General features: G+C 38.8%; 1 protein-coding gene across 5 annotated transcripts in view; it reads right to left on the reverse strand.

The window, feature by feature from the left end:
• Positions 1–17,398, reverse strand: part of LOC102197659 (FERM and PDZ domain-containing protein 4-like) — a 93,800-nt gene that overhangs the window by 27,318 nt on the left and 49,084 nt on the right. For 3 of the 5 annotated variants that reach the window (XM_005730963.2, XM_005730961.2, XM_005730962.2), the window contains exon 2: positions 7,830–7,952. In XM_005730963.2, the coding sequence (XP_005731020.1) occupies positions 7,830–7,952 (123 nt within the window). Of the gene's footprint in view, positions 1–4,436; positions 4,495–7,829; positions 7,953–9,017; positions 9,095–17,398 lie in introns of those variants that run through there. The other 2 variants (XM_005730960.2, XM_005730964.2) reach the window with 2 other exon arrangements.

Genomic DNA, 17,398 nt, shown 5'->3' on the forward strand with positions numbered 1-17,398 from the left:
CAATCAATCAATCAATCAATCAATCAATCAATCAATCAATCAATCAATCAATCAATCAATCAATCAATCAATCAATCAATCAATCAATCAATCAAAATAGATTATTATGGGTTTCAAAATCTTATTTGGTTTTCATATGTACTTTTTCAACAGTGTGTGAATGGGTGGATGACTGAGTGTGTAAAGCGCTTTGGGGTCCTTAGGGACTAGTAAAGCGCTATACAAATACAGGCCATTTACCATTTTCTCAGTGATATCAATTTATATTAATAGCAGGAAATCAACTAGGCATATATTTTTTCTTTCTCTCTTTCTTCACATATTTTTCAAGTAACCTATATTTGACAACAGCATAATAAAACTGGAAATTTTGTTTTTGGTGTGCCACCCCAATATTTTTAGTGGCCTCCATCCAGGCACCCTATGGAAAAATTCTAGAGTTGCCCCTGGTCATTGCATGAGATAATAGAATAGAGCATTTATTCAAGAGACTCCAGTCAATTCTATGTTCAGCATTATTAGAAATTCCATGTAGAAAAAAGCGATGGGGAAATTGTTCTGCTACCCACGAAGCTGCCTGCTTTGCAATTATATTGAGTAAATAAAGGAAGGTTACTGTTTGTTGTTTGGGTGTAAAAAGATTGGATGGGATTATGTAAATCTACCCAACAAAAAACACAAGCTTAGAAATATCATTTTGTATAATATAATTTTCAATATCTCAAATTTAATTACACTATTTAAAAAGGCAAAAAAAAAAAAAAAAGGACGCCTTTCCTTTAACTTTGGCTTCAATTCACGTTCAGTTCAGACAATTTGCTGACCTACTTACGAAGAGTGACATAAAATAAGTTGCCAAATAGTTTCTCTTCTCGATGACATAATGGGCACAATGACTATTACAGGGATCAAATCTGTCCCGCAGGATAAAGAAGGTTTTCTAGGAGAATATGACTAAATGCACATTAGAATTCAATCACTAAATTTCAGTTGTACAGAAGAAATCATTTTAGCTGAGACAGAGATCCTTAAACTTGGAATGAATGATATGAGCTGTGCAGTCAGCTGGTCATAAATCAGTGCTCTGGCTCAGGTTTCAAACATTTTATGCTTAAAAGCCACTTATAGAAGAGAGTACAGGTCTTCTGTTCACTTAATCGCTCAGATTTGCAGTCTGGAGGCAATTTGTCTTTTGAAGCTGTATGAAAGTCTGCAGGCTGTTCAGGATAAGAACAGTTGGCAGATCTCTTTCATAGATGACCTAAGCCTTCCTGAATCCCTCTGAGGAGTGGGAAACACCAGTTCCAAACTAACATAAGCAACAGGGACACACGGATACAGCTCAAGAGATAACTGAGGTGGAAAACTGTTTGGAAGTAAGGAAATATAAGTGTTGCAAAGAAGGGATCAAATGTATCTTTCTTTGTTTTATTTTGAAGCAACGATAACTAATGTGGTTAGTAGATGGTTGTGACCACACATACTAAATGGTAAAATGGTAAATGGCCTGTATTTATATAGCGCTTTACTAGTCCCTAAGGACCCCAAAGCGCTTTACACATCCAGTCATCCACCCATTCACACACCGGTGATGGCAGGCTACATTGTAGCCACAGCCACCCTGGGGCGCACTGACAGAGGCGAGGCTGCCGGACACTGGAGCCACCGGGCCCTCTGACCACCACCAGTAGGCAACGGGTGAAGTGTCTTGCCCAAGGTCACAACGCCCGAGACTGTCGGGGCTCAAACCGGTAACCTTCCGATTACAAGGCGAACTCCCAACTCTTGAGCCACGATCGCCCATCATCGACTAGCATTACAAAAACACACTTTTAAGCTATTTATATTTTTTGTAAATGTAAATTTCATCTGTTGCGTGACTTTTATAATTATAGCATCTGTAAGCGATGCTAGCATCACAAACTCAAAATGCTTTTGTTTAAAGATAAAAGTCATTAGCTCAGGAAGATAAGTGGTGGACCCAAAAGTTTGAAGTTTTGACTCTGATTTTCATTTCTTCTCATTCTTTTTAATCAGGAAATGTTTTATTTGATTTTATTCCAATCAGTAATGAGATAGCATAAAACAGTTCTTTAACACAGTGCATGTTAGCTTTCTATTGCTAACAATGACATCCAGGAGATATTAAAGGAGCAACTTGAACCGATGTCAGTTCAGCTTTTATTTTGGGATCTTTCAACCGTGCCAAGACATCTAGAAAAGGCAGCGGGCCAATGGGTATTTAACATCAAAATATTTCCTAAGAAGATAATAAAATACTAGCTTTTACTCACCAAAACTAGCATACAAACTTCTTAGACTGTCTGCTCCACATATAAAGCATATTTTTTATTGGATAATTCTATTAAAAATGCTCTTAAAACATGCCAACAACACAATCTCAATGGAGCGGTCCAGTTCAATGAGTTAATTAGGCAGAAACACCCTGGATTTTAAGCCATAAGAAAATCCCAACAAATAAGCTATACAAAAATGTGGCCACTAGGTTTAGTTTTTCAGTACTGGAAGTGAGTACTTAGTCATACCCTTACTCCTTTCTCACATTTACTGTGAAATAAAAGGATTTAATTCTCTCCAAAAAGCTTGAAAATGGAAACAACCAGAAAAAAAAGAAAAATTATTAAGAAACTTGCCCTGTGTGTTTAGCCGCAGTCAGCAGCCACGTGCCCCCCAGGACCAACACTACTTCTAAGGAGGGCTTTAGTGCATGTTTTGGCGCTTGGAGAGGAATCCAGTGGAAGCATGAGAACATGCAAATAGAAACACCCTGCATCAGCCAGATCTTCTTGCTGTGAATCAATAGTTCTCTGCTGTTGGCGGCTATATGCGGTCACCTCTATTAAATATAGGTTAATATTAAATTTTTCACATCGCCATTTTCTTTGTCTTATTGCAAGTCATTGCACTCGGGGTGAAAGCACCACTAAAATGTAAATGTACTGTATTAAATTACTTCTTGCCCGCTGAACCTCAGACGTCTGTCTCAGCTGAGACACTGAGAATGCAGACTGCCTGTTAATTAAGAGCTGATACACACTTTCAGTGGGGTTAACTCATTCTCTCTGTCTCTATCCTAGCTTCCTTTCTCTTTTGCAGCTTAAAAGGCTCCCTTGGCAGCTGCTGCTTCCTGTCTGCACATAAAGTCCAGTACAGGGTGTCTATTGTTGCCTGGCCAGCATCCATCCCATTGTTCAGTGCCTACAATCCATACAGTAGATCATGTGAAATTTCTGCCTCGTGCATACTGACATTTATGTGCAACTATATGAATACTCACAAAAATAATTTCTTTTACTATCTCAGGTGGTTTGACACTTTTATTTAGGAACCAGTGAAATATATCTATTTATTATAGTATATCTACAGCTTTGCCTAAATCTGCTCAGAGCATGAAACACGTTCCAAGCATCCACAGTATACCTTCATCTCTGACCAATCAATCTGAATCTCTGCCCCACTTCTTTTATGCCATTTATTCCACATTCTCATTCCCTAGCCCATTATCACATTGATCTCTATTGTACATTCGGCACAGAAATCTCAGAGTAAATCTGTCCGTGACAGAGCATGTTCCAATCTGCAATGCCGGTTCATATTCCCCGTCAGGATCGGTGGGATTTAATCCCGCAGAAGGAAAGACGAGGGCATCACGGGGTCAAGGGAAAGCTGGAAACAAAAGGTCAGATCCTGGTAATGTTTCTGAAATTCCAGGTTCTTTCCTTACTGGCGTGGTAGCCATTACTGAGGTTTCTACCACTAGGCCTCAGCCTAGTGTGACACATGGTAATAGATGCTAGAGAAATAACTGAACGATTGAGCAAAAAAAAATAATTTACGAAGTTTATTAAAAAACAAAACACGATTCTTGGAAACAATGGTTGGCTCTCTTGCTTTCAAGCGCAGATTTAAGTGAGTGCATTTAAACAATAGAGTCATCTTTCATCAGATAATTTCAATAGATACCCAACAACTGGGCAAAAAAATGTAATACAGTCAAGAACAAAGCAGAGCATATTAGAGTTATATAACAGGCTTAACAGACCCAGCTAACCTAGTATTGACTATCAGGTTCCACACAGTTTAAAGGTGTATGCTGCTATAAAGACGTGTAATTATTGATTCAGTTTATCTGCTCTGTTTAAATGATTAGGATCGAGTCATTGGACATATGACTTATTGATTACTGAAAAAAAGAATCCTCTTGTCCAAAGAAAGCAAATTAATATTGGAAGTTAATAGAAAATGCTATGGTTTGTAAAATATACACTATCGCAAAACCAGTTCAAAAATATGGCAAGTATATACTGGCTAATAGAGACAAACTCATTTGTTATTTGGATTTTTGACATTATTTATAATTGTTTTGGGGAAACACAAAGGAAAGGACAGCAGGGATGGGTGAGTGATGGGTATACCTGCAACTTGGCAGCTCATCTCAGAGCAAGCCATGGCTCTTCTCTTCTCTTGACAGGCTGCGCTTCATGAAAGCAAAGTTTGTGGCGAGCTTTTGACTTACTTCCAATTTACTTCCAATGCCTCATACTATAAATGAATCAAGGAAAGGGCAAAAGGCCAGTGTGATGGGCAAGATTTGATTAAAAACAATATGAAATGTAATTAAGAAATAGTTTAGCTTGCTATTTATATATTATAGTATTTAATGGTTCTTGGGCAACAACTGTAATAATCTAAGTTTTCAAAATCCTGAAAACTAAAGCCCTCGTAAGACAGGCCTAGAGACCAGTCAGTGATCCCACGGCAACTATCAGTTCAAATCAATTCATTTTTATTTATATAGTGTCAAATCACAGCAGTCAACAGCAGTGATCTCGAGGCACTTTATGCTGGAAAGTAAAGACCCAAAAATAATACAGAGAAAACCCCAAAAATCAAACAACCCCCCTTTGATCAATAACTTGGTGACAGTGGGAAGGAAGAACTCCCTTTTAACAGGAAGGAACCTCTGATAGATCCAGACTCAGGTCTGCTGTCTGGGGTGATGGGAAGATGACACACTGTAGAAGAGAGCCAAAGATTCATAATAACCAATGATTAAATTGATTGTTAAACTAGAACTACAGGTTGCTATGGAAAAATGTATTGCCATGGTTGCCTGTGAAGTCGCCAAGTTATCTGAAAATACTTGCCAACTGCTAGCTTACCGGTGGTAAATTTGTGAAGGGTATGATGCAAACAACAAACAGACTGTTCACCTTAAAAGTAAAAGCTGGGCCTTTTGAAATGTGTTGGCAGCAGTAATAAGGCACAGTTTTACTATGAAGAAAGACTTGTGTTTTCTGTTTCTGCTTTGCTTCACACTTTTTATCATTCACTGAATAGTTGACAAGTATTTGCAGATAACATCTTCTACACAAGCACCGTTTTACCACCAATTTCAGCCAGCGACAGGCACCAACCTCCAGTAACCAGTCCCTAGCCAGTTGGGAAAATATACATTCTTCCCTAGTGAATGGAGGTTAAAAGATGGTTACAGAGACCGGTCTCTAGGTCTGTGAGACCGAAGGGACTCGTCTCATGTTAATAGAGAAATCAGAAATCTTAACAGAATCCCACAGACTCTACACGCAGCTGAGCATGTGCATAGTGTTCTTTATGCCAGCACCTCGCTGCCAGTGAGTTGAGCATGTCCTTATGGCAGGAGGTGTTTTCCTGCATGACAAATTTGCAGAGACAACAGCCTGCATATGCACTGATGGAATGCAAACTACCTCAAACAATGGCTACTTTTGTAGGCCGCTGAAACAATGCCCACCCCACTGCTTTGGGACTGTTACACTGTCACACTGCTCCATGCATACTGCATTTCCACTGTTGTTTATATTCCTTTTTGACAGCTATTTAAATATATAACTGTTCATATATATAGTAGTGCTGCCAGTGTTAATCTTGTTAAAATGACGTTAACGCCATAACCGCATTAACGCGGCAAATTTCCATTAACGGGTTAACGCTAATGGTTTATATATACAGGATGGGCCATTTATATGGATACACCGTAATAACATGGGAATGGTTGGTGATATTAAAGTCCTGTTTGTGGCACATTAGTATATGTGAGGGGGCAAACTCCTCAAGATGGGTGGTGACCATGGTGGCCATTTAGAAGTCGGCCATCTTGGATACAACTTTTGTTTTTTCAATAGGAAGAGGACCATGTGACACATCAAACTTATTGGTAATGTCACAAGAAAAACAATGGTGTGCTTGATTTCAACGCAACTTTATTCTTTCATGAGTTATTTACAAGTTTCTCTTTGTTCACAGCCATTGACATGTCGAAGAGGTTAACACGTGAGGAGCGGATCGAAATTGTGTTGATATCTGGTGAACGCAGTAACCGGGTCATTGCAGCAGATTTCAATGCTTGTTCAGTGATGAGGCAAACTTTTATGTGAATGGTGAAGTTAACAAACAAAACCACCGCTATTGGTCTGACACTAACCCACATTGGATGGATCCCTCCAAGACTGCTAGAACAACAAAAGTGATGGTTTGGTGTGGTATATGGGGTACAACGATAGTGGGCCCATTCTTCATCAATGGAAACCTCAAGGCTACTGGATATTTGAAATTGCTACATGATGATGTGTTTCCCTCTTTATGCACTGAAGCTGGCACGTTCCCTGATTTATTCCAGCAAGATGGTGCACCACCACATTATGGGTGCCAGGTCCGAACATTCTCAGATGAACAGTTTCCTGGAAAGTGGATTGGTTGTCGTGGGGCAGTTGAATGGCGCCCAAGGTCTCCCAATCTGACCACCTTAGACTTTTATCTTTGGGGTGATCTGAAAGCAATTGTCTATGGTGTGAAGATACGAGATGTGCAGCACCTGAAACTACGGATACTGGATGCCTGTGCTGGCATTTCTCCTGCGGTGTTGCTATCAGTGTGTGAAGAGTGGGAGAAGAGGGTTGCATTGACAATCCAACACACAATGGGCAGCACATTGAACACATTTTATAAGTGGTCAGAAACTTGTAAATAACTCATGAAAGAATAAAGTTATGTTGAAGCACACCATTGTTTTTCTTGTGACATTACCAATCAGTTTGATGTGTCACATGGTCCTCTTCCTATTGAAAAAACAAAAGTTGTATCCAAGATGGCCGATTTCTAAATGGCCACCATGGTCACCACCCATCTTGAGGAGTTTGCACCCTCACATATACTAATGTGCCACAAACAGGACTTTAATATCACCAACCATTCCCATTTTATTACGGTGTATCCATATAAATGGCCCACCCTGTACTATAAATTCCACATACTAGTCTTTTTTTCTCACAATTGGGATGTTTTTTTTATATTAATGATTCTGTTCACAACTCTTGGTAAACTACTCTAAAACTGTTACATTGTGATGTTGTATATCAGCATCACCAAAGTAGCCTACTATCCATTTCCACTTATTCAATTAAACCTATCCCAACTGCCATAGGGCGAGAGGCGGGGTACACCCAGGACAGGTCAGATTCACATTCACACCTATGGCCAACATAGGATCATCTGTTAACCTAATCACATTAACCACAGTGTAAGTCATCAAAGCAACTAGCCATAGAAAGATAATTGCACTGCAAAAACCTTAAACATTTAGACTTCACTGAACATGACTTTTTTCACACTTATGGTTCATATACTGTAGTTTTTCCATGATGCATCCACATGTGATGCACTCATGCAATAATTTATGCACAATTATTGCATGAGTGCATAACTGTGCATAAACAGAATGACAGCACACATTTAAACACATGCATGCCAGTGCTTATCATCATACATACTTGGTGAGGCATTCCCGTCCCTCCCTGGCGCTGTTCATGCTGTCCCAACTGTATGGGGGCCCCTGCAGTCCTCCCCAGGAGCCTGGGCCAGGAGGCGGCCAGCCTGATGTTTTGTTCTTATGGCTAAAGAAATGGAGCAAAGGAAAAGCAAGCACATTTTAAGAGAGAATTAAAGCAAATAATGTATTCCAGACTAAAAATAACTGTTCGATTAAGTATCGATTGGCCTTTTGTTTTGGGTAATAAAGACAAACAGCGACCGTCATCTTTAATCAAGACAGTGAAAACCTGGTAAGATGGATAGCATTACTGGATTTCAAGACTACAGTGTAACAATTTTACCCATATTTTACTCCATTTGGAAAATGCGATCATCATACAGCATTTAAATAAAACTAGTATATTCAAAATAAACTCTCAGAGACACTTTGTGCACCTCTAGTTTGATTTTTGCTCATTCCAATTAGTAAGACTTCTTCTCTCCCGGTGTGAGATCGCACTGCTTAGTGCAATTGACCGCAGTCAAATAACAGCTCATCGACTCCGCAGATAGGCAATCGATGGCTGCACGCACGAGCGGCTCCGCGGTGGTCGCTCAGCAGAACGGTACGCACACGGTGAGGGAACACACCGATGTGACAGCTGATTCTCTTATTGCAGATTAAGCTAACAATGCCATTATGGGTTTCAGGAGGGTGGGAGTCCACGGAGTCAAAGGGGAAGAGATGGGAGAAGAGCCACTGTGGCACCTCAGTGGGAATTATACCAGAAAAGAAAATGATGAGAACTGGATGTATCATCCTAGTGACTCAGTGACTTTACAGTAAGTCTCACATGCTACAGTGACTAATCACACACAGATCATTAAGCACCCATCCCCTAACTCTCCACGGAAATAATGTGCAGCATCTGCATGTGCTCATCTTTACTGTTTGATTTGTTTTGTTTAGACTACTCCCTCTGCCGCAAACCAGGAGAAGTTTATGCCTGCCGGAGCATAGCTACGGTAAGAATTAGTCTTAGCGGCATTTCAGTGGCAAAATGCAGACTTGTATTTGATCAAACAGCTGATTCTCCAGTGCTTTCTGCACATTTAATGTTCCCGCTCTTGCTTTTCTCAAAAGTGACTGAGGCAAGCTGTTCAGTCACCATCTGACACACATTTTTAAAGCAGGTGAAATTGCATACTAGATGAGGACATCATCGCCGTACGAATCCAGCCAATCCATTCCCATATTGTGCTCTTGATGGGTTGAATACATCAGTCAGTCATATCATAGCGTGCTGTATATGAAACAGAAAACTGTCCTTTGACTCAAAGTGTATGCTGGCCTTAAATAAAGTCTAAAAGGGATGTTTCAGCTGTCTCCCGACAAATATTTCGCATTTTGCAGAGCTTAAAAAGATGAACAGCTGATTTTGGAGTTATCCTTAGAAGCAACAGATCCATTTCAACACTTTCCGGCTTTTGAGTTCCACTCCTCTCTATTCGGTTTCCTTCCACGGATTACGCTTAGATGCTTCTGTTTCTGCTGATCTTCAGTCATCTGGAAGAAAAACATATCCACTCTCCACTTTAGAATCCCAATCAGAAGCTCTTGCACCCAGAAGACACACTGGCCATGGCATTAACGGCTGTGCAGATCTCCAGTGTGCAGCCAGACATTCATCTATTTGTCTTTGTGCTGCTGCTGCTGAGAGCAGCTTTGGTCCAACCTGAACTAAACTGCTGTGGCCTCGTCTCATTTATCCCATAATCCCTCTCATCACAGAGAAAACAAATCCACGCTGTGTGTGTCTGCGAGTGTGAGCATGAGTGTTTCTGTGTGTGAGCATGTTCAGCTGTATATAACTATGTGAGGATGTGTGTGTGTGTGTGTGTGTGTGGAGGGGGGAAGTAAGAGGATTTTGGGAGACCAGCACCGCGTGTATGGAAACGCCGCTCCAGCTGAGAGCTGGAGTCACACGGCAGGAAGCAGGAAGAGGAAACTGAAAGTTCACCTGGACGCCATCGCTGCTTTACTTGCCACTTTTGGTCTTTTTGCAGAAAAGGGGAAAAAAAACCAAGAACTTTCCCTAAGTAGACAGGAATGTCGTACAATAAAACGAAAAAGATGAGCGAGTTATAAAATAAATGCTAGTGTTAGCATAAGAAGTTAAATGTGCTTAGAATGACAATGCTAGCATGCAACCCCTCAAAAGATAATGATTTAGCAATTGTAATTTGATTACTTAGTGTCAAACCTCTGGTAATACACAGTGGCCAAAGTACAGCCAAGACTTAAGGGGGTGCATGAGGAGTTTTAATGGCTCAAAAGCAGCATTAGCTTTACAAAAAGTGATATGTGTAAAAAAACAAACAAAAAACCCCCACTAGTATCATTTCTGTATTATCTGTCCTGTTGTATTAAACATGTCAAACATACATACTGTGAATGAGTACTTGCCCCATTTCTTATTCCTTGTAGTTTTGATATGTCATATCAAACATATTTTTAATATTTGTCAAAGATAACCTGAGTAGATACAAAATGCAGTTTCTTACTGCTGATTTCATTCATTTAATCCAAGCCTATCCAGGCCTGTGTGAAAAAGTAATTGCTCTCTAAACGTAATAACTGGTTATGCCGCGCTTTGGCAGGAGGAACTGCAATCAGGTGCTTGCTCTAACTGGCAATGAGTCTTTTACATCACCGTGGAGGAATTTTGGCTCCCTTTTCTTTAAAGTATTGTTTTAATTCAACCACACTGGAGCTTATTCTTTTTAAAAAATCATGAACAGCCTGTTTGAAGTCATGCTAAAGCGTCTCATTCAGATTTAAGTCTGTAATTTGATAGTCCACTCCAAAACCTTTATTTTATTGTTTGTTTACTTTTCATAAACCTTTCCAGACTGATCAATGTCAGTGACTTTGTTTCTCAGCTGTTTCTTTAGATAGTCGCTTGATGTGTTGCTTTTTGAGATCCTTTAGCTTATTTCTCTTTCATTCAACAGGGCCTGAGTGTAGCTGGTGAAACTGAACTTTGCTTCCCCAAAAAATGTGATTAATCACTGTAACGTCGGACCCAAGAAACATAAGCCGGGCGAATATGGCGACAGCAGAACTTTTATTCAATACTGTGGTTTTGCATCGGGACACAGACACTCCCGCTCTCTCCCACTGCTGTCACGTCCGCTCTTCTCTCCATGCCCTGGGAGCTCACTGCATCACCCCTCTGCAGAAGAGGGGTGATGCAGTGACCAGAGAGACCACACCCACGCCACAATCACAAAGGGGACAATTGCTTTTTTATACAGGGTTAGGTGGGTTTGGATAGCTTTTGTCCCTTCTACTCCTCCTAATATTGAAATTTTGTCAACACTAGTGACACCTTTTCAGTAACTGTTACAGTAACTTACATTTTACACTGTTACTGTACAACTAACTTTGTACGTATGGACAACATGGACAGTTATAAATGACCCTTGGGTATTTGGGTATTTTTTAACACATATTCTTAATGCCACGAAAGGGAAACTCTAACCCAAATGAACCGTTTTATAGCTAACCAAGCAGTTCATAGCACCTACAATTAACCTGGGGGTAAAAATGAAAATAAAACAATCACTAAGGAGGTGTCCAAGTGGGATTATACGTACTGTCAACTGCTGCTAAATGAGTCTTTCAGATCCTTCAAAGATGAAAAATGTCAACTTGCTGGGAAAGGTAAAGCCAGAGTTACTGAAATTAAGGACCATATATCTGTATAATATAAAAAAACTTCATAGTTACTGTATATCAGACAGTTTTGTAGACATTTAGGTTTATAACCAAACTCTAAGATGGAAAATAAAGCCAGCAATCTTATTCAGTCCAGCCTGGGTAACACCTCGACCATTACTGCTCTGCAGTGTTGGTCAAGTTACTTGAAAAAAGTAATCAGTAACTAATTACTGATTACTTCCCCAAAATCCCGTTACTTTACTGATTACTTATTTTCAAAAGTAATTAATTACTTAGTTACTTAGTTACTTTTTAAAAACACGATTTACAACCTGAAGAGGTGATAAAGCGATAGATCTTTCAGCCCAATTCTACTTTTTCTACATACTCCATCATACAAAATGTAATCAAATGGAAAAGTATCTTTTTTTAACTTGTTTTAAGTTTTAATCTTTTAATTTATGCAATCAAGCAAAAATGTAATTATATGCAACATTCTCTGACTTGAATAAATTAGTTTAACATTTAAACCTATTTTCTACACATTCCAGCTCATAAAATAAAATATTTTTTGTGTTTACACTCACTCTTTCAAATAGATGCAAGTAAAACACAGCAGAAAATAAATAAAGTCAAAGACTCAGCGGTCCTGTTGCTCTATTTTCACTTGTAAAGCAGGACTGCGGTAGGCGGAGGTTTACCCTGGTGCAGGTGTGCCACGGTCAGTTGAAGAATCCGCGAGTTTCTCTGTGAGTTTCCCATTACGTCGTTGCGCACTCGGTGCTTGCTTGGAAGTTTAAGGGGTTTTTTCGCTGTAAAAAGAAGTTTTCTTCCCACGCACGATGGACGCTAATGTTTTTGTCACTTTTTATGGAATCAAACTCAAAGTAAGGTCAGTACTTCCACGCTTTAAACGCTCGCTCATACTCTCTCCCACAATCAATATGTGATCCATTGTTGGTCTGCACACAGCTGTTGTCACTAACGGCGCACTCGCTTACGTCACTGTCGTGAGACATTCTCGCAAAAAATCACGGTTTTAGTAACGCAGTAACGCAGCATTCCTACGGGAAAGTAACGGTAATCTAATTACCGTTTTTGCAATAGTAATCCCTTACTTTACTCGTTACTCGAAAAAGTAATCAGATTACAGTAACGCGTTACAAGTAACGTTACAAGTAACGCGTTACTGCCCATCTCTGCTGCTCTGTATCAAAATCTGTCAAAATAATTTTTCAAAATGGAAAATTATAACCCTTTAATTCTATGTTCAATCACTAAATTACCATTCGTAACTTTTGTTCGGCATCACAAGTGTTACAGCAGCATGTTTAAGATAACATTTTTATTATTAACCGCACTGAAATGTTTTCTATCCCTACATATGATTCAGGCTTCTTTATTGCTTCTCTCAATAATTCCTAATATTTCCAAAATGGAAGGTATTTCTTACTAAATAACGTCTGTGGAGAAACGTACAAACTTACATAAAAATTAACCCTGAAACCACACCATGTCTCTGTCTAATTGAAGTGGTAAAGCTTAGTTTGTGTACACAAGCCCCCACTCATTCCTGTTTCCTCCTTTGAAGAGTTTTACTTCAACCTGCGGTCAATCCAATATGCATTCAAAAGAGACAGCAGGGTCCTTTGTTCATAGGTTTGCCTTTGCTGAAAAGGACAGTGTATTGACTTCAAAAAGGTGTCTTTTATTTTAAATTGATCAACTCGTGTTTCTCTCCAAAACTTTATCCAAGGGATTGATTTCTCTCAGTCATTCACACCACTTCTCAAAGTCGTTTTACAAACTCCATCAAAGTCTTTCTCAGTCTTTCAAAAATGTGTATAGGCAAAAACTGTATTTAGCGAAAGAGTGTTAGCCACAACTGAGTGAAAAGATAACTTTCAGACTTTATCACAATAAGACCATTAAGCATGGATTAAAACGGTATTAAACTGTAACAATATTTTATTGATTAAATCATTTTAGGCTGAGTAAAATGTTTATAAATGGACCACCTTTATGCTAGAGCTAAATGCTACAATTAGCTTGTTTTCTAGATATTCCATTTGAGAATCTCTTCAGAAATGTATCACTTTCTAAATTTTGTATTTACATCAAAATGGAAACAAATATTAGCTGTCTGAATGCATTTAGCTTTTCTGATAACCATGAGCTTTTTTTGTTTTGTTTTAAGTTTTGACTTTTTCAACACCCAATGAAAAATGTTACCTACAAAGGTTTTTGAAATCCATCATGTGGGAGATTATGAATATCATATTTGGTGACAAATTTAACCAATTTATCTTAAATAAATATTTTACCAAGAAGGTTAACCCACGTTTGATGCTAAAAATAACAACTTTTTTGTTTTTTTTTACATATTAAGCTCCTGAATTTTATAACATCAGTAAAGTTTAAGGCAAATTATAAAGTTAGTTGCCTGTTAAAAAAAAATCACACTAGAAAGACAAAACCTACAGATTTTAACAGAAGAAAACAATATTTTTCATCTGCTGCCTAACGTTTAGATGACTGTGAGTTTTAACTTACATCAGTTTTATCTCAAGGTAATCTGTTAAAAACTAACATGAACAACCCATGATAACACATGAAGTGTTGCTAGCTAGATAACATGAATGCCATATTTAGCAGAAGTTCTACTGTATAGAATTACAGCTACCTTTTACTCTACTGATAACATATTTTACTATTAGAAAAAAAAGAATACATTTACATTTAAAATAACACTGAAAATGAAAATAAAACAGTGTGTTTTTTATGTATTAAAAACATCAACCTACATATTGATATATATTAATATATCATTCAGTTTAAATTTTAACACTCTTGCTAAAATGAACATTGTGTTTTTGTTCTAATAACTTGTGCTGTTAGTAAATATATTTGTTACTTTTATCAATGACTAATATAGTTCACGTCATCTGTGAGTTACGAAAAAATAAAAAAAATATTAAAAGTGCCCCCACTCTTCTGTACTTAAAAGGACTTTACATAGAATATTTCTTAATTAGTTGTTTGTAATTTGGCATTAAGTAATCGACACATGATTATGGTGGTATTTTTGAGTGCATTAGAATCCCCTTGCTTTCTTCCTGTAGTTAATCTCTGCTGCCAGTGATTTGTTATGGCCGGTCTTTCATTGACTCTCATTAAAGATATCGATCCTCTCAGTCTTTACATTAGCCTGTTTTAAACACTAAGAACAAAGAGTGATTTATTAGACTCAGTCTATATCCTCGTACATATACAAAGGCACAGTATCAGTTTGTGGGACCTTATTACACCTGTATATATTTGCACACATGGTGAATAAATGTCTGTGCTTGCAAAGTAACAAAGACTGCGGTTGGTCAGATTGCTTTTGCTGTATCATATGTCAAACCCCCACGGAAAACGGTCGAGCCAGCTGGCACGGACTTTGCTCCTCGGCCACATGCTCCAGTCAGCAATAACGCACAGCCCCAAACACTGTGCTCAACAAATGTTTCATTTCTTATGTCCTGCAGCGATTATTTGGGCTGTTACTGTCCAGTAAAATAATCCTTAAGGGTCAGACAGCACGTATGCCTTATATACAGTAGTCTATCAGATTGGATTAAAATGCTTCTTTTTTTCCCTCCAGTATGATTGTTGAAGAGTTCGTATAATATCGTGCAAATCAAAAATCACTAGAAAATAGCTTGAATGATTATTGACTATTGGAATCTGTGATAGTGGTAACCTAAAACTGAAGGCTTAGGCTTGGGGTTAGAGTCGAGCTAGTCTAAGAAATTTATGACATTCAATATTGTGTCAAAGTTTTAGACGATTCAAAGGTTTTGATTCTTATCCATCAAGCAATGCTATGACAGAGCTCTCTGGTCAGCATCAAATTCATCCAGCATCATGACAGCAACCCCAAACAATCAGTCATAAAAAACCATTTCAGCGACAAAAAGAACAAGAAATTCTACAACAGATGGTATGGCCCCCACACAGCTCTGATCTTAACATCCTGAAGGCAGTCTGGGATTATATGAAGAGAAACAGCTAAGACCAGCTAAGTCCACAGAATCGTAAGACATTTAAAGGCATTACTTTAAGATCAGAGATCAGCCATACTGTGATTTTCTTTTCTTTTTTGTCCTCTTCGATTCTCAATTACGTTACGCTTATGTGCCGTGTCTAAGCGGGTTCTCTGCTATTCGCTCTTACCTTATATGTCTGCTTTGAACCACTAAACCCTGACATTATCGGTCTCTATGTGACACTCTTTGAAGGAAATTGGGGTACAAAGAAGGGTCTGAGTCACTGAGCCATTTCTGCATTGGCCTTTACTGACACACAGTTTCAGCTCTGACTTCGAATCAGCAGAATTATGATTCAAACAAGATGCTGTAACATTTCAATGATCCAGCCTCAAGAATGAGGCCATTTGAAGGACCGTCTCTGCCAGTGGCCTGTCTACTTATTACTGCATGGAGTGAAAATAATTTTGTTTGACCTTCCTTTTTTGAATAGACTATAGACACACAACACGCACAACCACAAGGGGAGATATTACATTTTCAAATCCCCTCAAGATCTTTAGGCAGACTGAGTGAAACTGCACAAAGGCAAAGCTCTCCCAAGATGCTTTAGCCTACATTATAACAATACTTACTGCAGTCAGTAGGGTAAAATCCACCTCCCCCATCTTGAGTGGCCTTGCCAATTCCCACCACTTTACACTCTATAGAACAACTAGGGTAATTTCAGATCAAGCACACTTCTGTGGGAGACTTGTTTTCTTTCTTTTACAAGCTAAGCAGGATGCATCTCAGAATACAAGGATGTGTAGGTCAAGTGGTTGGGAGGAGCTTTGTGAGTTCCCTTCATCTTCAGTTCCCTCACGTTATAACATGCCAGTCGAGTCTTCAATAAAAATTGTTCGTCACAATCTATCTTTCATAGACAGAGAATTATTAAAGTGATTTAGGAAAAAATCTGGTCGTAGGTATTTCACCTGAATGGACTTGAGATGGCATGCAAAGGGAATGTATTTTTACTTGCTGTGATTTCGCACTACCAAACACGCAAAGGCTCCTTTGCAAAAGCTTCACAATTAGCCTGAAGTAACGGTGTGCATGTTTCGAGAACACCTTCTTTTAACTCAGCAGGAGGCTCCATTAACAACACCCTGGCTCTGGTTTAGAGGTCCCGCAGAAAAGCACGGGATGAAGGCTGGCTGTCTTTCTTCTGGTTTAAAGTTTCAGAAATAAAGAGGAGTGCGGGAAGCAGACTTAAATCCCATACAGACTGTGATAACAGCTTGTGGGTTCGTTGCGTTTTACACTGTGCAAGCAAGCACCGTGTAATAAAATCTTGGTCACAATCTGTGCCGTGTTGTGCTATAAATTTTGGAGCGTGTCAGATTGTGTGATGGATGCCTGGGAAATTGGAGCTTGACAGCATCACTTAGAAAAATTGCAAACAGAGACGTATCATAATATCATCATCCTAAATCATCCTTTGGCTCAGTAGTCTATCAAAAGAGAACTTTTAACCATCGCAGCTACATTATTATATGTATTCACATACAGTGGCTTGCAAAAGTATACATGTGAGAAGTGGAACAAAAATCATACATGATTCCAAACATCTTTTACAAATAAATAACTGCAAAGTTGGGTGTGCATAATTATTCAGCCCCCTTTGGTCTGAGTGCAGTCAGTTGCCCATAGACGTTGCCTGATGAGTGTTATAGACTAAATACAGTGCACCTGTGTGTAATCTAATATCAGTAGAAATACAGCTGTTCTGTGACGGCCTCAGAGGTTGTCTAAGAGAATATTGGGAGCAACAACATCATGAAGTCCAAAG

The sequence above is a fragment of the Pundamilia nyererei genome, unplaced genomic scaffold, assembly GCF_000239375.1.
Source record: "Pundamilia nyererei isolate P.nyererei 1_Seehausen unplaced genomic scaffold, PunNye1.0 scaffold00040, whole genome shotgun sequence".
Classification (NCBI taxonomy): Eukaryota; Metazoa; Chordata; class Actinopteri; order Cichliformes; family Cichlidae; genus Pundamilia; species Pundamilia nyererei.